Here is a 22,041-nt window from a genome sequence, read left to right as displayed (position 1 = left end):
CCCCACTCGGACTCCTGCATTCCCCACTCCCCTCTCTATTTTTTCTTTTTCTTTTTAATTTTCTTTCTTCATTGTTTTTTTTTTTTTCCTCTATGAACTGCCCTCAGCTTTAGCCCAACTCTGATATCAAAACCCCGTTCCACCAGTGCACGACAGCACGAGTCTCATATGTCACCGTCCGACAACAGTCCCAACTCTTTTCACATCCATCCTCCGATCGAGAAACAACTCTCACCCCAAACCCTCAATAAGTGTGGGATTGATCTTTTTTTTTGCTCAGAGTTGTTCATGTTCCTTCGTCTATGGAGATTTTCCGACGTCGTCTCAACATAGTTTGAAATTAATTCATCAAGTTGATGATAAAATATATGGACCTTCCAGCGAATATTATGCACTTGTTACACAACAACCCCTTAAAAGAAGGGCTAAGCAAGGAGGACAGTGGGTAGGAAAAATGGAGGTTTGGGCTCTAGAGGGGTTTGGTGTTGCTCATATATTACAAGAAATGCTTACTTATAAATCTGATCATATTAGAGCTCGCCAGGAAATATTTGGTACTACGATCATTGGAAGAACAATACCTAAACCTGCGGATGCTCCAGAGATATCGTGTGTTTGTTCTTCCTGAAGCCCTACCTTTTTTTTATTGGGCTATTAGCAACATATATCATGTATTCAAGACTCGAGTTAAGTTGATTGAATTTCATTGAGGAGTAGGCTTTCTAAAATTAGTTGAAACTGATCTGAAGTGAGCATCGAGTTTTGAAATTCAGGGAATACAAAAACGGGTTTAGAAAATTTTGCTTAAGTTCAAATTCCAGCTCCACATAAACCGAGTGAATCTCCTCAAATGCAAATGAGTTTCCATAATTTCTGCTAATAATTGCAAGCAAAAACCTAAGCGAAATGTCCAACCTCAACATGTGAAACACAAATCATGAACTTTGATATGAAATTTACTTTCTCAGAGAAACTAAAGTTGTATATTGCAAACCATGCAAGAACAAAGAGGTTTTTGCATATCAGAAGTTCTTTTGTACATGAAATTTAAGGCCCAGAACGACCACCCAACAAACTACCTCTCCTACTCAATGAAGACAACAAAGATCCTGATCTTGAAGCCTTCTTGGATATAATAGCCTTAGGAGAAGTGCTTGATTTATGACCATCTAGACCACCTCCATAGCTCTTGCATGACTTCATTTTCTTCCTTTGTGGTGCCCTCTTTGCAAGATCTTCTAAGCTCTTCACACTTGCTAAAGATGTGAAAGACTGCGATTTCCCTTGAAAATGCTTGGAAAGCCCTCTCCTGTACATATCCACAAAAACACAATTCAATCTAACTGAGAAACCTTGTAATAATAATGTATCCAACAATATCAATGAAAAGAAACAAAAAATGTGAAGAACATGAGGGGGTGATCATTAGTAGTGATCATTTCATGTATTGAAGGGCTTACTTTATGGGGAGATGGAACATGAGCTCAGATAACTCGTATAAAGGTCCATTTGTAAGCGAGGAAGACGAAGACGATGAATATGATGTTGATGAAGAGGCATCCTCTATCAATTCTGACGAAGATGATGATTCCTCAGAGTTTATGGAGGATTCGATAGATCTTGTGTCACAAATATCAACACCAACTTCCACCACCACCATCCAATTGTCATGCCTATCTCCATTAGCACCACCAACTTCCTTTAGATTTGGATCACCAAATACTGAATTTGCAGCTTGTTCAGTACCCATTTTGATTTCGTCCAAGAAGACGAAGAAGAAGAAGAAGAAGAAGAAGAAGATCTCAGTTAATGTAAACTTTCTGATGCTGAATGATATCCAACAAGTTTTCTGGGAGGAAGCATATGAGTATTATATATATGAGTTAGACACGATTGATACCATTATAATAATATATATATATATATATATATATAGAAAATATTAATAACATGAACTGATGAAAGACATGGAAGCACGTAAGATTATTAATGAAGAATCGGATAATATTGAATAGTTTAATGATTTGAAAATGGTTCTTTCCTGTAACGCCTTTATCCTAATATTTGTCATTATCATCACCTTATGGTCTAAATTTATTGGCTTTCCCATACTACAAGGAAAAGGGATAAGGTCTATTGAAGACATCCATATCCGAGTCACCCTTTCTTTTCTTTTCTTTTTGTATCGTTGGTGTAACTGAGGTCAACAACTGGGCTACTTTGCCTCATAAAGCCAAGCCATTTTCTTTTGAATATTTCAATGTTTTTAAAGCGTCATTGATATGAAAAGGCATCATAAAATTTTTACAAAAATTATCCCATATAATTATTATAATTTTATTAAATTTTTACATAAAATATAATAAACGATTTAATTTTTTTAAAATTTTAAAATAAAAATAATATTATAATAATATTTTATTTAATTTTCAACAAAATATATCATCTAAACTGCATAACTAAACGAGGTTAGATTTATGTAATCCATAGGTTTTCTCTAGATGGTTTTCTCTAGGTGGAATCTCTGTTAGATCCAATAGAAACCTTTCCATTATAAGTTTAGACAAGTAGTTTAATTTGATGGGTATATATACGTACATGGCTGTGTTTTCTTTGCCCCAAGCCTTGTTTTACTTTAACCTAATTAGCAAGTTACGGTTCACTTTCTCCTCATTTTCACTATTTTTTAACTGTAGCGCCTGTCTTTCACGCGACTTTTATAACAAAAATCCAATAAGCATTTTCCAAGTGTAAAAAAAAAAAGAAAGAATCAGCATGGCAATACTGATCCAAAGGACAAGATCTAACATTCATCCCTGTTGAGATTTGTTTAATATTTTCTATATTATCTAATAAATATATATATGTTAGTTGTTTAAATAAATAAAAGATTTGAGAGGCAGACAAGGGTTGAGTCGGTTTGAAAGGAGGGAATGAGAGGATAAGGAGGTTGACTAATGACTAGGATACACGTCATTCAAAGGTTAGATAGAGGATTGGCAAAATTTGATGGGCACTCAAGCTGCCACCACATGCTTTTACAGGTAGGCCTCCTATCATTCTATCACCATGTGTTTTCCCTTTTTTTTTTTTTTTTATTCTTTATAATGATCTTATCCATTCCTCTCTATTCTGTGTTCTCAGCTGCTTGTTTTTCTCCACTTTCAGCAGCTTGTTTCTGATCTGCAACCCATTTATATTTATATCATGATTTGGCAAAAAGATGATCATGCTTTTGTAGAAAAAATAAATAATTCTTTTTGTCCATCATTCTACAAACATCTTCTTGCGCCTTCAGCAAATCATGGAACATTGCATATTGGGGGAGAAATTTGTGTCCTTTGGAGTTTATATCATTATTATGAGGGAGAAAAGTAAAGGTGCAGCCTTGCAACAAGGCTTTAATGATGTCTAAGATATATAAAATTAATAAATTAGTTTTCAACATATGTGACTCCATTTTTTCAATAAATTATGGTTTGCACATGATGAACTTCCATTTTTGCATAAACGGAGTAATGTTCGGTACAAGTTTTAAATGTATAAATTTTACGTAAGCCTTTTATAAAAATGTAAGCCCCACAAATAGGGTGAGTTTTTCAAACTTTTTTTTAATGGTGTCTACCGACTACCGTTTTATAAAACTAGGACTATGCGGGATTTGTGCATTTGAGACTTGTATATATCATTTATCAACAAATAATTATTTTTTTGCATTTTGCTCGTCTGCAGATAGTACTTATAATTTATCGCTAGATATCTTATCTTCTTCACCAACGGTTTTGAGGGCAAAGCTGCATCATCACTAGAGCTCCCAATATAAATTCTATAAGCTAATCAATCACAAAGTGAATATCAAACCTTAATATGTCAAAAGGAGCTTTATGGATCATATGTTCAAACTGCTTCATGAAAATCCATCATATGTTTGACAAAAACTGATGACTTAATAATACATTTTACACTGCAAATATATAATATGACAGGGTAAACAAACTATCGAGGGAAATTTACAGGAGGTTCCAAGCTGCCTACAAGAATGCCCAGATCAATGTCTTTGTCTTCAAACTTTTTGATAAAAGGATGACTCTGGAAGCAAGAAAGATAGGTAGCAATCAAGATTCTGGCGTATACAACTCAAATTCCTGAAAGAAACCGACACATATACCAAATCACTTACCAAAAGATCCAAAGATGATGATCTGTCTCGGGGATTCTTTTGTATGCTGCAAAAGTCAATCAGAAATGAAATCAACAAGGAGAATTTGTGAACTGAAAACCATCCCGGGGAAGAGTCAAACAATTCTGAATATCTCAATTCATCAGTTGGAGAAAATTGTGGCAACAATTCAACTCTAAATTCCTCAGCATCAGGACAAAGATATATTTACTAGATATGCAAGAAATAACATAGCCATTCAGGAAAAAAACAAAAAACTGATTTTCCAAGCGTTTCTAGGGACTTTACTCTCAGCAATTGAGATCCAAGTAGATAGCATATGTTGGAAACAGCACAACGATAGCTAATGAAATTTCTATGAGAAGCTGTTACACCAATACTGTAACCTAGTTCACAATTATTTGGTTGTAGTTTCAAGCTGTTCTTTCAATGATACTCTATAGAAGCCTGGCAATAAAGTATTTACATTTCTTTGCTCAGTTTCATTATAAGGTTTCAACCAGGCAAATCAAATTAATTACTGGAGGCATCCCATAGTCTTATCACGTTTACATCATCAGCAGGATGACCTGGTGGATTATACTCAAAAACCAAACATCAACTTGACTTAGGGTACACAACTTGGGCTCTAAAAACAAACAAAAATTCTATTTGTAAACCGATAGAGGACACACTATCCTAACTGCTGACATGTTAGAATGAAAAAAATTAAATTAAATTTAAAATTTTTAAACTTCTCTTGCGAATCATCTTTTGCCATTTTAAGTTTCAACAGTGGGGAGAGTGTCTTGCACACTAGCTTGCAAGTAGGACTCACACAAGGTTTGCTTTGTGAGGCGCCAAGAGTATAGAACCACCTAAAGGCGGTAGTCCAAAATTTAAAAGTATAGATAATTGAGGAAAAGAAAAAGCATCTGCATTTAAGGGCTAAAACAAAGTCAAAACTGCACCATGCTAAAATAACATAGAATGCAACATGAGCACATATCATTACCACGCTGAGACAAATGAACAGAATTCTGGGGAGAACTGATCTGCTGGGGCAGAAGGTGATGGGCTTTCCACAATTGCTTCCAAAAGCTCATAAAAGCTTGGCCAGGTTTGGTGATCTTCAGATTGCATATAAGGAAACCGTCCTATTGCACACTCGAGGACAACCATGCCCAAACTCCAGATATCACAGCTATAATCATAAGTACTCCCACTAATTCTCTCCGGCTAAAATTTAAAAAAAAAAAAAAAATACACACAATTAGAATGTTCATTCTTTTTCTTATAAATTACCATCAGAATGAACTTCATAATGACTTGAAAAAAAAAATCATTTTTTAAGCAAGAAATTCCACCTACCGACATGTAATTATAAGTTCCAACAAACGTATCCCTTTGGCCCATAGTGCTAGCTAGCATCGCACTCACTCCAAAATCAGTAATCTTGACCTCCCCTTTGTGGTTAACCAGCAAATTGGATGGTTTGATGTCCCTATGTATTACATGTCTTTCATAGTGCAAGTATACAAGGCCTTGTAAAACCTGCATTATTAACATAGATTTTAACCGTGTGACAAGACTTTCTCCAAACTTACCAATCTTAGATTAATCTTAAAAGCCACAATAAATTAGCTCACAGACCTGCTTACAGACAACTGCAAGATATGGTTCAAGAATTGTTTTCACTTGTCTGATCACATCCGCAAGAGATCCACGATCCATGTATTCTAACACAAGAGAAAAGGCTTCATTGTGATAGAAAGAATGGTAGCAAACTACGACATTTGAACATTGAGCTGCTTGGTTTATTTTCAGCTCCTGCACAATCTGCTTACGGATATCTTCTTGTATGTTCATCTGGATAACCTATAACACAAAAGTACACAATTCCTATTTAACACAAGTACACCCTCCTAATTGGAACTTCCTAATTATTGTCTAAATCATTTGAGATCTTAATATGTGCAATACCAAACTCAACATAAAAGAAGCCGCAATTGCAAATACTTGGAGAGCCGATGTCTAAACAAGCAGTAGGATAAGATGTTAACCTCAGTTATCATACAGTTAGATGAACCTAAGTAGAAAAATGCCACAATCAGTGATTATAATTTCAAAGCTTAGCCAGAAGTGGACAACCCTGCATAACAAACAACAAGAAAAGCAGGCCAGGAGAAGTGGCAAACCCTGCAATTCTGGAGTTTTGTATATGTAAGTGACTGTTCTGGTCTTAACCATGGTCCACTAATTAAATTTTGATAATGTCCCATACCTTTATAAAGTTTGCTTTTCAAAACAGACTTGCTTTTTAAGGTAGCAAGCAGAAAATTACACAGGCCATCCTCTAATAAACATCTCCATGCTTTGGTCACTGCATTTGCATCCATCCATGGCACATCCCATCTTCTTGTATAACCAAATGGTGATATAGTCCTTTCTAATTTGTGATACAAACCCTATGATGATTTCATATCTCCGTATATTCGATAAGATTATGAGTTTGGACATGATTTTCATTACATCATGTAACATGAGACCATATAAAGTTCAAAAGTAAAGGTAGGTAATAACAGTATATAATCATATAGGCAAGTCCAAAAAAAATGACTAACTGCAGAAAATTGGTTTTACTGGTATAATGACCTTCAAGGCAAATAACTTTCCAATCCATTTATGGCGAACAAGTTGTACTACGCCACCACTTCCCTTTCCAACAACTTTGATAGTCTCAAAATCCTCCAACGAGAATTCAAATTCTAGCTCCTTACTGTCAGCAGGCTGTCCAAACACGACAAGAAGGCCAATGTTATGAGGCTCAACACTACATGTTAAAAAATAAAACAAAAAACAAAGAATAAGGACTATGAAAACATGAATAATAAAATTAATGTATATATAACAAGGACAATATGCAGCAAAATACCAATAAAAAAGAAAAGAAAAGAAAATATGCAGCAAATTTAGAGAGCGCACACACAAAACCTGAAAGTGAATAGCCCATGCAGCGATGTTACTAACGCAAGAACGACGATATCTTTCATAAGAGGCTTGGGACTTGGATAAGTGAACTTATGACAAGATGTGTGATATATCAAATTTGGAGCTTTCGGAAGTTTTCAAGAAGCATACCAAAAGAGTCCAATGCTTTCGAAGTTGAAAAAGCTAGCAGGCCCTCCTTAAGAATGAAAAAAAGGGGGTAAAAACTGGATCTGGTTAATGGGAGCAAGAAAACTACCAAATTGATGTTTTGGCATGGTAAAATTTCAAAGTTGGAATGAAAGCATCTCTTTCTTAAGGTCTCCCTCATTGTTGAAAACGAGGTTACTTGGGTAATGGTAAACTTAAAGGAGAGCAATCCCAACTTTCAAGCAACGTAAATAAAAAAATTCACCAAGGTAGAAGAGAGAGATTAGTAGCCAAAGCAAGAAGGTTAAGCGGAAATAGTGAACCAGTACTGTCTTAGTTTGTAACACTGCCGTATCATTGTAACCTTTTTAAGAGACTCTTTTGCACTGCAGGACTCCCAAATTTCTCACGATTTTATTCTTGAAGATTGGAAGTAAAATATGTCATATGTTGATAAAAATTTAAACAAGCTCATATGATTTAGTACATGCTTTAAGGTACAATCAAATGAATTAGCCGAAGACTGATAACTAACATCAAAATTAACTAATGTTGGGGAAATCAACACAGCGGAAGGGATAAAAGCGGTAATAAAAGAGTACACTCATGCACTCAGTGACACCAAGAATTTAACGTGGTTCGGCAACTGCCTACATCCACAGAAAAGAGCTTCACTAATAAATAGTGGAACACAAGAAAATATTACAGAGGAGGAGGATCACACTCCACTCAACTCAACTCTCTTCTTTTCTTTCAGAGCTCTCTCGGCTCTCTCTCTTTTCTTTTCTCCTTGGGTGTATCTGAGACTCTCGCCAGAAGCCTCAATTTATAGATGCATTGTTTTACGTATGAATGCATTTATTGTTGCATTCAATGGACAGTTGAGAGTTGGGCGTTAGGGGTTAAGCAGCAAGCAGTCATTGTTGACTGCTTGCTTGGGCAGGGACTCAACAATTCTCCCCCTCCATGCCCATTTACCTAGATGCTCTCCATCCCAGCTATGTCTCTGCATAGCTCAAGCTTCTCACTTGTAACCACCTTCGTCAGCATGTCCGCTGGATTCTCTTTCGTATGGATCTTCACAAGCTTCAACAGCTGTTGTTCCATCGCTTCGCGTATCCAATGATAGCGGATGTCAATATGCTTGGTGCGGGAGTGGTACATTGAATTCTTGCTCAAGTCTAGAGCACTTTGACTATCACAATGTACCTTGTAGTCCTCTTGACTAACTCCTAGTTCTTGGAGAAAACGCTTCATCCACAACATCTCTTTCCCAGCTTCCGCTGCGGCAATGTACTCTGCCTCTGTTGTGGATAAAGCAACACACTTCTGCAACTTGGACTGCCAAGAGACAGCTCCTCCTGCAAAGGTGAAGAGAAATCCTGAAGTAGATTTCCTGCTATCCAGATCTCCTGCCATATCTGAATCTGTATAGCCTTCCAAAACTGGTTTAGCTCCCCCAAAACACAAGCACATATTCGATGTACCTTTCAGGTACCTGAGAATCCACTTGACTGCTTCCCAATGATCCTTTCCTGGATTTGAAAGGAATCTGCTCACCATGCCTACAGCATGAGCAATATCTGGTCTGGTACAAACCATTGCATACATTAGGCTTCCTACTGCTGAAGAGTAGGGGATTGCTTCCATTTCTTCAATCTCTTTCTTTGAAGAAGGACACGAGCTCTTGCTCAATTTGAAGTGGTTAGCAAGTGGAGTATTGACTGGCTTAGCATCTCCCATGTTGAAACGTCTAATGACCTGTTCAACATATTTTTGTTGTGATAGCCACACCCTTTTGACTTTCCTATCACGAACAATCTTCATGCCCAGAATTTGCTGTGCTGGGCCTAAGTCCTTCATGTCAAAGGACTTGGATAGTTCCTTCTTTAGTTTGTTAATCATGGACCTATCCTCACCAACGATTAACATATCATCAACGTAAAGAAGGAGTATGACAAACTTGTCATTCTGGAACCTTCGAACATAGACACACTGATCTGCAACAAGTCTCTTGTAACCATGACTCATCATGAATGAGTCGAACTTCTTGTACCATTGCCTCGGCGCTTGCTTGAGGCCATAGAGACTCTTCTTCAGCCTGCAGACTAAGTGATCTTTCCCTGGAGCTGCAAACCCTTCTGGTTGCTCCATATAGATCTCCTCCTCCAAATCTCCATGGAGAAAGGTTGTCTTCACATCCATCTGTTCGAGTTCCAAATTCAAGCTGGCTACCAATCCGAGTATGACTCGGATCGACATCATTTTCACCACCGGAGAAAATATCTCGTCAAAGTCGATTCCCTTCTTCTGCTGGAATCCTTTGACAACCAATCTGGCCTTGTGCTTCATCAGCTTTCCTTGGCCATCTTTCTTCAGCTTGAACACCCATTTGTTCTTTAGGGCTTTCTTTCCTTCAGGAAGTTTCACCAACTCATAGGTCTGATTTTTCTGCAAAGAACTCATCTCTTCTTGCATTGCCTGCACCCATAGGCTTCTATCAGCATGAGTTTGAACTTCCTGGAAGCTCTCAGGCTCCCCCTCATCAGTAAGCAGAATATAGTCTGATTCCGGATATCTCCTCGACGGAATCAGTAGGCGGCCTCTTGCCGATCTTCTTGGTTCATCAACCAAAGGAGGTTCGTCACCATCTAACCCTTGTGGTGGTACACCAGCTGCTGGTGGAGAGGATTCTTGCTCCCCCTGCTCGACACCCTGAGCTTCTTCTTCTGCTTCTGGATCTCGATCCTGCATATTCCTCATTATCTGTGGCGGACTGTAATGGTGCAGGATTTGGAGTATCGGAACTAAGCTCTCTTGATGAAGCTTCAGTTCCTATGTTCTGGTTTTCATGGAACACAACGTCCCTACTTCTGACAATTTTCTTTGTCACTGGATCCCATAACTTGTATCCGAATTCTTCATCTCCATATCCAACAAAGATACATGGAGTTGACTTGACATCGAGCTTCTGTCTCAGCTCCTTGGATACGTGTGCAAAGGCTTTGCACCCAAACACTCTCAGGTGAGAGTAAGAGACATCTTTTCCAGACCAAACCTTCTCAGGAATTTCAAATTCCAGTGGTGCAGAAGGTGATCTGTTGATCAGGTAACAGGCAGCTAGAACAGCTTCACCCCAGAATGGCTTTGGTAACTTGGCCATACTGAGCATGCATCTTGTTCTTTCAATGATGGTCCGGTTCATTCTTTCGGCTACACCATTGTGCTAAGGGGTATATGGGACCGTCTTCTCATGTCGAATACCGCGATCAGCGCAGTATGCAGCGAACCTTTTGGAGACATATTCTCCTCCGTTGTCCGTTCGCAAGCACTTCAACTTCTTTCCTGTCTCTCTTTCCACTAGGGTGTGGAAATTCTTGAAGTGCTCGAAGACCTGATCCTTTGACTTCAAAACATATACCCAGACTTTTCGTGAAGCATCATCAATGAATGTCACGAAATATCTGTTACCTCCCAATGACTCTTCTTCCATGGGACCACATACATCAGAGTGTACCAGACTCAACAACTCTGATCTTCTCTTCGTAGAGGATTTAAACGAGACTCTACATTGTTTGCCAAACAAACAGTACTCACAAGGGTTTAACGCTGTTCCTTTGGCAACTTTGATGAGTGCCTTCTTCGCAAGCGTATCCAACCCTTTTTCACCCATGTGTCCGAGTCTCTTGTGCCACAGATTCGGTGATGCCTCGTCTTCCACTGCATTGAGGCTATCAGAACCGATCTTCACATGGGTCTTGTACAACGTACCGCAAATATGTCCTCGGGCGACAACCATGGCACCTTGTGACAGCTTCCAAGTGCCTTTGCTGAAGTAGCTGTCATAGCCCTGTCGATCAAGGGCTGTCCCGGAAATCAGGTTGAGCCGAAGGTCAGGAATGTGTCGAACATCTTTCAACACCATGGTGCAACCAACGTTGGTTTTTATCTGCACTTCGCCAACTCCCACGATCTTCGAGGAACTGGCATTCCCCATCCTTACCGTACCAAAGTCTCCTGCTTTGTACGTAGTGAAAAATTCACTGTGGGAAGTGGCGTGGTATGATGCTGCTGTGTCTACCACCCACTCAACATCATGGCTTGCAACGTGCAGACACGTCTCGTCACTGGTGGAGAGTATTGCCACATCTCCAGAAAGAGTGACAAGGGTTTCACCATCTTCTTTCTTCAGCTTACTGCTTTGACCTTGCTCCCTTAAAAACTTGCGGCAGTGTTTCCTCATGTGGCCTTCTTTGCCACAATGGTAACATTTTATGTTACCCGTCTGCTGGTTCCTGCTGCTGCTGGACCTTCCACGTGGTTGAGGCTTCCCTCTGTTTCTGCCTCCACTTCTCCCTCTATCATTACCTTGAGGCCTTTCTCTACTCTCGGTGACAAGGACATGAGTTTGATTCATGCTTGTCTCTTTTCGTCTGGCCTCCTCATTAAACAGAGCATCCTTAACCATCGTCATGGTAAGTTTGCCATCTGGAGTAGAGTTACTTAGGGAGACCACCAGCGTCTCCCAACTGTCTGGTAATGAACTGAGAAGTAGCAGGGCTTGTTCTTCATCGCCAAGATTCAGGTTGACGGACCCGAGCTGGTTAACTAGGTTTTGAAACTCGCTAGTATGCTCGGCAACAGAGGTATCGCTTTTCAACTTCAAGTTAACAAGCCGTCTCATCAAGAGGGCCTTGTTTCGAGCAGTTTTAGCCTGATACATATCCTCTAACTTTTTCCAGAGGTTATATGCATCCGTCTCCTGGGCCACGTGGTGAAAAACACTATGGTCAATCCATTGCCTGATCTGACCAATAGTCTTCTTGTGCATCTTTTTCCACACTTGATCCGTAACTTCATCTGGCTTCTTCCCTTCATCTTCCAAAGGGTCAAACAGATCTTTATAGTTCAAGAGATCCTCCATTCGAGGTCTCCAAAGACTGTAGTTTGAGGCAGTCAGCTTTATCATGGCGCCTGATGCTGAATCCTCCATGGATTTAGATTGTTCTAAATACAAAATACAAGTACAGGATCTTTGAGGTGGAATATCACAAAACGGACAGCACCGTTGTGTCCGGAACGTCTGATTTTATTAGAAACGAGTCTTGTTTCGTCAAAATCGGACTCAGATAGCACAAGGAATGAGCAAAAGAACCAAAACAGGAACTCTGTCGCGCGTGCAGTGCGTGGCGCGAACAAAACGCGTAGGCGCGTGTAACTCACGCGCTGAAACTCCTCTGGTGCGCGTGGAACGCGTAGGCGCGTGTAACTCACGCGCTTATATGGAGTCAGGGGCACGTCAGGCGCGTGAACTTCACGCGCAATGGCTTCTCTGGAGCGCGTGTGGCGCGTGTCGAGCGTGGGACTCACGCGCTAGGTACTCTCCTTGGCGCGTGTGACGCGTGTCGAGAGTGGGTCTCACTCTCCGATCTTCAGACGGCGCGTGGGAGCGCGTGCGGCCTCCGTTTGGCCTCTGGTTTCCACCGCTTTTCTTGTCTGGATGAGACGAACACAGTGGTATGCTCAAATTTGAAAACTGAGCTACACACTAAAACCGAGTTTTCTGTAAAAAACTTCTTCCAACAAACGCTCTGATACCACTTGTTGGGGAAATCAACACAGCGGAAGGGATAAAAGCGGTAATAAAAGAGTACACTCATGCACTCAGTGACACCAAAAATTTAACGTGGGTCGGCAACTGCCTACATCCACAGAAAAGAGCTTCACTAATAAATAGTGGAACACAAGAAAATATTACAGAGGAGGAGGATCACACTCCACTCAACTCAACTCTCTTCTTTTCTTTCAGAGCTCTCTCGGCTCTCTCTCTTTTCTTTTCTCCTTGGGTGTATCTGAGACTCTTGCCAGAAGCCTCAATTTATAGATGCATTGTTTTACGTATGAATGCATTTATTGTTGCATTCAATGGACAGTTGAGAGTTGGGCGTTAGGGGTTAAGCAGCAAGCAGTCAACAATGACTGCTTGCTTGGGCAGGGACTCAACAATTCTCCCCCTCCTCTGTAATATTTTAATGTGTTTCACTATTTATTAGTGAAGCTCTTTTCTGTGGATGTAGGCAGTTGCCGAACCACGTTAAATTCTTGGTGTCACTGAGTGCATGAGTGTACTCTTTTATTACCGCTTTTATCCCTTCCGCTGTGTTGATTTCCCCAACAACTAACACAATGTGAAATTGAGTGCAGCAATATAAACCCACAAAACATATCTGAATCAATATTAGCTTACGCGGGACTCCTTTTCTTCAGAGATGAGCCGCAACCCTTTCAGGTTTAAGAGTAGATCACCATCATGAAATGTACCACTTGCAGTCCTGAAAATTTGCAGGAATTAAAAACAACAAATAAAACATAAATTCTCAAACTTCTAGTGTACTTGGATTGCGCCCCTCTGTGCTTTTTGATCAGATTACATTACTTTAAAAAAAAAAAGTAAATATTCTCAAAGAACTAGCTTTGCAGTTGCTGTTAAAGGGCCAAACAAAAAAATTCATATCTCAATCGCATGGTTCGGTTATTTTATCAGAGAACCTGTAAAAAGGGAACATCTAGACAGGGAATAAATTGTACTAGTCCTAGTCAAATGGAGTAATGGTTTCAATTTTCCCAAGCTTTATTTAACTGGGGTAATGGTACTAGTCCATGCATATGAATATATATTAGACAACATATGTAGATGTATTAGACTCTCAATTTAAGTTATTTGCAGTTTCCCCACAATGTGTCCGCAGCTGATTAGAAAGATTGAAAAGCTAAAAGATACAAGACTTCAGGTTATTTGCTTTTCTTTTTCCTACATTTTCTCGGTAACCAAACAGAGGATAGGCATGGAGGATAAATGAATAGGATCAAAGAACAACAGTGATAGGCATGAAAGCATCGATCCTTTCGAAGCAGTAAAGAGAATCCAAAAATGAATTCAGTAAAGCGAGAAAAAGAAGTCCGATCTGAAAGCATAAAGAGAAAGAGAAGCAGGAAATGAAACAGAGAAAAAAGTACAGGAAGGAAGTGATTGGGGTTTCTTGAGCTGGGACGGAGAGCTTGAGTTGCTTCAATGGCGTCTTGATTTTCATGTTTGATCTGCTTAGGATTTTCGATCACTTCTACCAGGTCGAGAGAGAGAGAGAGACTGTGTGTGTATTGCGGTATTGGTATTCAGAAGGCGACGGACGATTGCTCCTCAGTATTTCAAACCGAGAAGACCGCGTAATGCAATTAAAATCGTCAATTGCAGTTTTACCCCTTTACTTTACCTTTATTGTCTTTGTCTCCTATTAAAAATGTATTGTGATATTCTCTGACTCTCACGATAATGTTAGAACGAAACCATTAAATCGAAACCAACCCAATCTTTAAAGTCGAAACTTAGAACAAGGGTGTTCGCTTTAAAAAAATTCTATTTGGAAGCTGGATTTAATTGATATCGCAAGACTTTATTTATTAGAGAAATTTAAAATTAAAACTTTTAACAAATCAAATTTTTGCATGTCAATTAAATGGAGGGTGTGTTTTGCGTACTGACTTTTATGTAAAAGAACTATTTAACTAGTTAGAGAAATTTTCTAAAGAGATGTTTGGAAATAGTTTTGGTCTCATCCAATTTCATCTCATTTCTTTTTTAAATATCATTTAAATATAAACATTTTCATACTAATTATTATAATTTTTTCAAACTAATCATTACAACTTTTTCAAACTATTAAACAAATAATAAAAAATAATTCAAATTTTTTTAAATTCTAAAATAAAAATCTTTTATGTAAAAGAACTATTTAACTAGTTAGAGAAATTTTCTAAAGAGATGTTTGTAAATAGTTTTGGTCTCATCCAATTTCATCTCATTTCTTTCTTAAATATCATTTAAATATAAACATTTTCATACTAATTATTATAATTTTTTCAAACTAATCATTACAACTTTTTCAAACTATTAAACAAATAATAAAAAATAATTCAAATTTTTTTAAATTCTAAAATAAAAATTATATTTTAATAATATTTTTTATTCAACTTTTTCCTCTCTCATTTTTTAAAATCGCAAAAACCATCTTACTATTTATAAAATTTTCATCTGATTTTATTTCTCAAGGATCCACTTAATGAGATAACTTATCTCTCTTAGGTTGTGTTTGGATGTTGAACTGAATTGAGTTGAGTTGAATTGAGATGATAAAATATTGTTAGAATATTATTTTTTAATATTATTATTATTTTGATATTTGAAAAAATAGAATTATTTATTATATTTTGTATTGGGATTTGAAAAAGTTGTAATGATGAGTTGAGATGAGTTGAAATATGTTTAGTAACCAAAAAATCTCTGGGTACGTTTGGGTAGTGAGAAGTGTTGAGAAGTGTTGAGAATGTTTGTGAATAGTAGTGAAAAAGTAATGAAAAAGTAATAATAAAATATTAAATAGTAGTAAAAAATAGATGAAAAGTAATGAATAGTAAAAAAGTAGGTAAAAAATAATAATAAAGTAAAGAATAATAGTGAGAGTACTTGAGCCAAACATACCAACCATAATTTTTGCTTCATTCTTGCCAACCATAACTCTGATGATATGAAAGCCGAGATTAAATGATAAGTAAGGAAATTAAAACATTTGGGAAAGCATGCAGTAGCTGAGTACCAACATTGTTGTAGTCAGAGTGCTCTACCTCCAACTCTAACTCCAACTTTGTCGGAGGTTAAATCCGACCTCCGATTCCGACTTAGATTCTTCTAGCCTCCGATTCGACTTGTAGGGAGTTGGGATGCAGTTGGATTTGAGTTTTTTTATTGGGTTTTTTTTTTTCTTAGCCCATTTGAAATTTTAATTTGGCAATTCTGGGCTCTCATTAATCGGATTTGGATTTTCATATTTCAATTTATTTTAAAAAATACTTTTTCAAATTTCAATTTTATTAAAACATAACCATAATTGAGTTTAAATATCATGTTGAGTAAAGATAGCGAGTTGTGCGCTAGATTTCATCAGATTAACCTAAATGAAATTAAAGTCGTCATAATTTTTATCCTCATGACATCTGATTAAGGCGATCTTGATGGCATTAATTCGAAAGCTAACAAGATTTACAATTTCATATTTCACAAAGATTTTCAAGTTCTAATGTTTATTAGGTTAAAACAACTCAATAATAAATTTTTCTAGACTGAACGCAAGACCTCTGGATTAAATGAATTTTGCTAAACACACGAGACATGGGTGGCCGAGTGATACTTGGACACAATTTGATCGGCATTGACTCGAGCAAAAATTTCAAGAATGACAATTTTAATTAAACTTGAAGTTTTTTATAAGCTACCTGATCAAGCCCAAGTCTATATAGATCATCATGCACGAATTTCAAGATTGATCAGATCAGATCGAGGGGGGCACAAAGCTTCTTATAATAATGTCTACTTTGAGAGAAAACCGGCCTATTAATACACATGATTGAGCATTTAAGAACAAACTCGATCAAGGTGAACAAGTCGTTTGCCAAGGTTGCAAGTTGGCCGGGTCTTTAATTCGGAGGTACAAAGGTTCATATAATCTTTTTTCATGATTATAGTAAGTAGCTCACAGTTCTGGCGTTAGTTCTTAAGCATCCCCACCATGAGTTCATGTAGTACTGGTTCTAACGGTAAGCTTTAATTTGCTGCAAGACTACTCTACGATCCTTACATGACCAATTAAGGATTGCACATAATATTGTTGTTTGTTTTTTCTATCACATAGGCTGTTATCTTAGTGTCAACCATTTAAAGAAAAGCACATGTGCACATGGCTGCACATGTGCAAAGACTCGAGTACTAGACTGCTTCTGTGAAATAGGAACTTATCCTTCTGTTACAGTTTTTATTGTTGCAACTTAAGTTCTATAAATAGAGGCCTTTAATTGTACTTGAGGTAGGATTGAAAAATAGGGAATACACGAGAGAAAAAGAGAGAACATCTACAGTAAGGCTCCAAGAAAGAGAGAGGTGTGCATGAGAGAGTGTTCTTGTAATCTCAAGTTTGTATTTAATAATCAATAAAGGAAAGTCTCTTGACTGTTGTTGCCATGGATGTAGATTACTAGGATCGAACCACGTAAATTCTTTTGTGTTCTTTACATTCCTGCTATGTGTTGTTTCAAGTTCTTTATAATTTCTTTTACAATTCTTGGCATCTGAGTTGGAGGCATTAACCACAGTAAGCAAATTAGAGTTTTAACAAGTGGTATCAAGAGCTTAGGATCAGATGGGAAATGTCAAGTTCGATGTAGAGAAGTTCAATGGGAAAAATCTTCTTGCAAACATGGAGGATCAAGATGAGAGCTCTTCTGGTTCAGCAGGGCCTTCAGGATGCACTTCTTGGTGAAAAGAACATGAGTTCTTTGCTTGAAAAAATAAAAACTGAGACCTTGCAGAAGACCCACAGCACTCTAATTCTTTCCCTTGGCGACAAAGTCTTGAGCGAAGTTGGCAAGGAAGAGACATCAGAAGGGGTCTAGCTAAAGTTAGAAAGCCTCTATATGACCAAATCCTTGGCAAATCGGCTCCATAAGAAGACCAAGCTTTACACCTTCAAAATGACCTCAGGTATGTCTATGGGAAAACATCTTGATGAGTGTAATAAGATCATCTTGGATCTTGCAAACATAGACATTAAAATTGATGATGAGGATCAAGCTATTCTATTACTAAGTTCTTTAGACACCTCATATACAAGTCTTAAAGAGACTATAATGTATGGTAGAGAAAGTTTGACCTTAGATGAAGTGCAGTCTATTTTGCACTCAAGAGAATTGCAAAACAAGGCTGACACAAAAACAGAAACTGGGGAAGGCTTGACAGTAAGGGGTAGAGTAGAAAAACAAAGTTACAAGGGAAGGAATAACAAATCAAGGTCAAAATCAAAAGGAGAACAACTTAAGTGTTTTGTATGCCACAAATAGGGGCACTTTAAAAGAGACTGCCCTGAGAGGAAACAAAACCTTGGAAACAAACCTAAGGGAGAAAGAAATGTTGCTATTGCATTAGATGGATATGATAGTGCTGAAATGTTGAATGTATCTGATGTAGATTTTGGTAAAGACTGGATTTTAGACTTAGGGTGTTCATTTCACATGTGCCCCTCGAAATCATGGTTTGAGACTTTCACTGAAGTAGATGGAGGGCAAGTGATCCTTGGTAACAACAAAACCTGCAAAATTCTAGAAATAGGGTCAGTCAGATTGAAGCTACATGATGGTATGGAAAGGCTACTGAAGGAAGTAAGGTACATACCAGAGTTAAAGAGAAATTTAATTTCTCTTGGGATGCTTGACCAATTTGGCTGCTCATTCAAGTCAGAATCAGGGGTATTAAAGGTGACAAGGGGATCTTTAATAATAATGAAATGCATAATAAAAAATGGCCTATAGGGAAAACTATATGTGGTGAGGCATCATCTTTTCATAACAAAATGGATGACATGGTTGTGTTGTGGCACAAGAAACTGGGGCATGTTAGTGAAAGGGGTTTTCAAGAACTTCAGAAGCAAGGCCTGTTAGGTGAGAAACAATTGGGAGAACTACCATTTTGTGAAGACCGCATACTTGGAAAATCCACAAGGACCTGTTTCAAGCCTACAGTCCATCACACCAAACATGTTCTGGACTATATTCATTCAGACTTGTTTGGACCTGTAGGGGTTAGTTCTCATGGTGGAGGAAACTATTTTTTATCCATCATAGATGACTACTCGAGAAAGGTATGTATTTATATCCTTAAAAACAAAAGTGGCACTTTTGTTAAGTTCAAGGAATGTAAAACTTTAGTTGAAAACCAGGTAGGAAGGAAGGTGAAGAAACTCATAACTGATAATGGACTAGAGTTCTTATCAAAGGAGTTTAACACTTTCTGTCAAAAGGAAGGGCTGGCTAGGCACAAGACAGTGAAAGAACCCCCTCAACAAAATGGTCTAGCTGAAAGAATGAACAAGACCATTTTGGAGAGGGTAAGGTGCCTGCTATCAAACTTAGGCCTGCCAAAATCAATTTGGGCAGAAGCTGCTGCTACAGCATATTTGATAAATAGAAGTCCCTCATCAGCAATTGACTTTAAGACCCCTCAAGAAATGTGGTCAGGAAAACCCTCAAGGTATGATTACTTGAGAGTGTTTGGCTGTGTTGCCTATGCTCATTCAAGAACAAACAAGCTACAACCTCGAGCACTCAAGTGCATCTTTGTGGGGTATCCAGAAGGGGTCAAAGGCTACATATTGTGGGTTGATGAACTTGGGAAATATAAGTGTATGATTAGTAGGGATGTGACTTTCAATGAACAATAAATTACTCGAGTACAAAAGGAAACAACTGAAATAACTTAGAACCTTGTCTCTGACAGTATGCAACTTAAGGTGGAGCAAGGAGAAGCCACACCAGTTCATTTGGATGATCAATTTGGGAAAACTGAGGAATCAAGCTTAGATGACAGACATCAAGGTGGAGTAAACTCTTTTAACCTGGTAAGAGACAGGCAAAAGAGAGTTATCAAGCCACCTCAGAGATATGAGTATGCTGAGTTGACTGCATTTACTTTGACAGTTGCAGAAGAGGTAGTGGATTTAGATCCAAGATCTTATCAAGAAGCCATGGGTAGTAAGGAGGCTGATAAATGGTTACTTGCAATGCAAGAGGAAATGGAGTCTCTGAACAAAAATAAAACATGGGTACTGGTTACTAAACTAGAGAAACAAAAATTGATAGGATCTAAGTGGATTTATAAGAGAAAAGAAGGCATACCAGGGGTTGAGGGTCCAAGGTATAAAGCAATATTGGTAGCCAAGGGGTTTACACAGAGAGAAGGGATTGATTACAATGAAATCTTTTCTCCAGTGGTCAAACACACCTCCATAAGGCTACTACTTGCTTACACTGCCTATGAAGACTTGCACTTGGAACAATTGGATATAAAAACAACTTTCTTACATGGAGACCTCAAGGAGGTCATATACATGCAGCCACCAGAAGAGTATTCGAATGAGATTAACAGCAATCAGGTGTGTTTACTTAAGAAATCCCTGTATGGGCTCAAATAGTCCCCTAGGCAATGGTACAAAAGGTTTGATCCACACATAGTTGAAAATGGGTTCAAGAGAAGTGGGTATGATAGCTGTGTGTATTACAAGAAAGTTGGGGAAGTCTTAGTATATCTACTGATGTATGTAGATGACATGCTAATTGCATGTAAAGACTCCAATCTAATTGAACAAGTCAAGTACTTACAGAATTTGAAATGAAAGAACTAGGGCCTGCCAAGAGAATCTTGGGAATGGAAATAGTAAGAGACATGAAGAATAGGCTACTGTACTTATCACAAAAGACATATATTTCAAAGATTCTTAAAAGTTTTGGCATGGATCATTTGAAATCTATAAGCACTCCCATGGGGCAACACTCAAAACTGTTAGACATTGCCTGAACTTGATCAATACGGAAAATTGCCAAGCCACTTAGAGTGGATCAGTAGCAACAGTCAAAGAGGGGAAAAGGCAGCTTGGAAGGTCTAAATGATTTCCAAGGTGGAGAATTGTTATGTTAGTGTCAACCATTTAGAGAAAAGCACATGTGCACATGTGCACATGGCTACACGTGGAAAGACTAGAGTACTGGACTGCTTCTATGAAATAGGAACTTATCCTTCTGTTACAATTTTTATTGTTACAACTTAAGTTCTATAAATAGAGGCCTTTAATTGTACTTGAGGTAGGATTGAAAGATAGAGAATACACGAGAGAAAAAGAGAGAACATCTGCAGTACGGCTCCAAGAAAGAGAGAGGTGTGCATGAGAGAGTGTTCTTGTAATCTCAAGTTTGTATTTGATAATCAATAAAGGAAAGTCTCTTGACTATTGTTGTCATGAATGTAGATCACTAAGATCAAACCACGTCAATTCTTTTGTGTTCTTTACATTCCTGCTATGTGTTGTTTCAAGTTCTTTATAATTTATTTTACAATTCTTGGCATCTGAGTTGGAGGCATTAACCACAGTAAGCAAATCAGAGTTTTAACATATGCAATAGCCAAAACAATATAGTTCATGTTAACCCACTCTTTAAATGTTATTATAAACTGGATTTCACTGGAAAATTAAGGTGTTGCGTGCATTAATGACTAGTTCAGACGGAAAAATATGGTGCATAGCTTCAAATAAGTCTTTTGAAATGGAGTTGCAGAATGCCTTGGACTGGGCTTATGGTCCTGGGAATGTGGACTGCACTGTTATTCAGCCTAGCCAGCCTTGTTTTGAGCCAGATAGTCTAGTGCCACATGCATCTTATGCTTTCAATAGTTTCTACCAACAAAATGGGGCTACTTCTGCTGCTTGCGATTTTGGAGGGACAGGCATTGAAGTTGATAAAGACCCAAGTAATAATATATCAGGATTGAAACCTTTTTTATTAGGAAACATCATTTTTTTTTTTATAAAATGAGAATATCATTAATCAATAGAAAATGATTACAGACAATTATCAAGCCATAGGGCTTGAGAAACACAGTCTGAAGTACAATCCCACCAAACATCCATACTTTCTACCCTGAATGCATTTCTAGCCAACTTATGTGCTACCATATTTCCTTCCCTATATATATGTGAAAACAAACAATTCTCAAAATGTGTTACAAGTTTCTTTATCTCATGATATAACACCCCTAAAAGAGAGTTAGTCATATTATCATCTTTTAACGCTTCAATGCTCAGCAAACTGTC

At 37.9% G+C, this 22,041-nt stretch overlaps 2 protein-coding genes across 2 annotated transcripts; both read right to left on the bottom strand.

The window, feature by feature from the left end:
• Positions 1-843: 843 nt before the first annotated feature.
• On the bottom strand, positions 844-1,914 carry LOC109002836. Its single transcript, XM_018980751.2, has 2 exons — positions 1,461-1,914; positions 844-1,309 (listed from the first exon to the last, which is right to left on the bottom strand). Exons 1-2 carry the CDS (start codon positions 1,748-1,750, stop codon positions 1,048-1,050), a joined length of 552 nt encoding a protein of 183 aa, XP_018836296.1. The 5' UTR covers positions 1,751-1,914; the 3' UTR covers positions 844-1,047.
• A 1,918-nt stretch (positions 1,915-3,832) lies between these two features.
• LOC109002837 (mitogen-activated protein kinase kinase 6-like) lies at positions 3,833-14,476 on the bottom strand. Its single transcript, XM_018980752.2, has 8 exons — positions 14,315-14,476; positions 13,545-13,629; positions 6,815-6,949; positions 5,813-6,037; positions 5,531-5,713; positions 5,175-5,398; positions 4,181-4,226; positions 3,833-4,089 (listed from the first exon to the last, which is right to left on the bottom strand). Exons 1-8 carry the CDS (start codon positions 14,386-14,388, stop codon positions 3,997-3,999), a joined length of 1,065 nt encoding a protein of 354 aa, XP_018836297.2. The 5' UTR covers positions 14,389-14,476; the 3' UTR covers positions 3,833-3,996.
• Positions 14,477-22,041: the final 7,565 nt, after the last annotated feature.

This window comes from Juglans regia, chromosome 10 (genome assembly GCF_001411555.2).
Source record: "Juglans regia cultivar Chandler chromosome 10, Walnut 2.0, whole genome shotgun sequence".
NCBI classification, from domain to species: domain Eukaryota; kingdom Viridiplantae; phylum Streptophyta; class Magnoliopsida; order Fagales; family Juglandaceae; genus Juglans; species Juglans regia.
The sequence above is the reverse complement of the archived record's forward strand: the minus strand, read 5'-3'. Positions and strand labels throughout refer to the sequence as shown.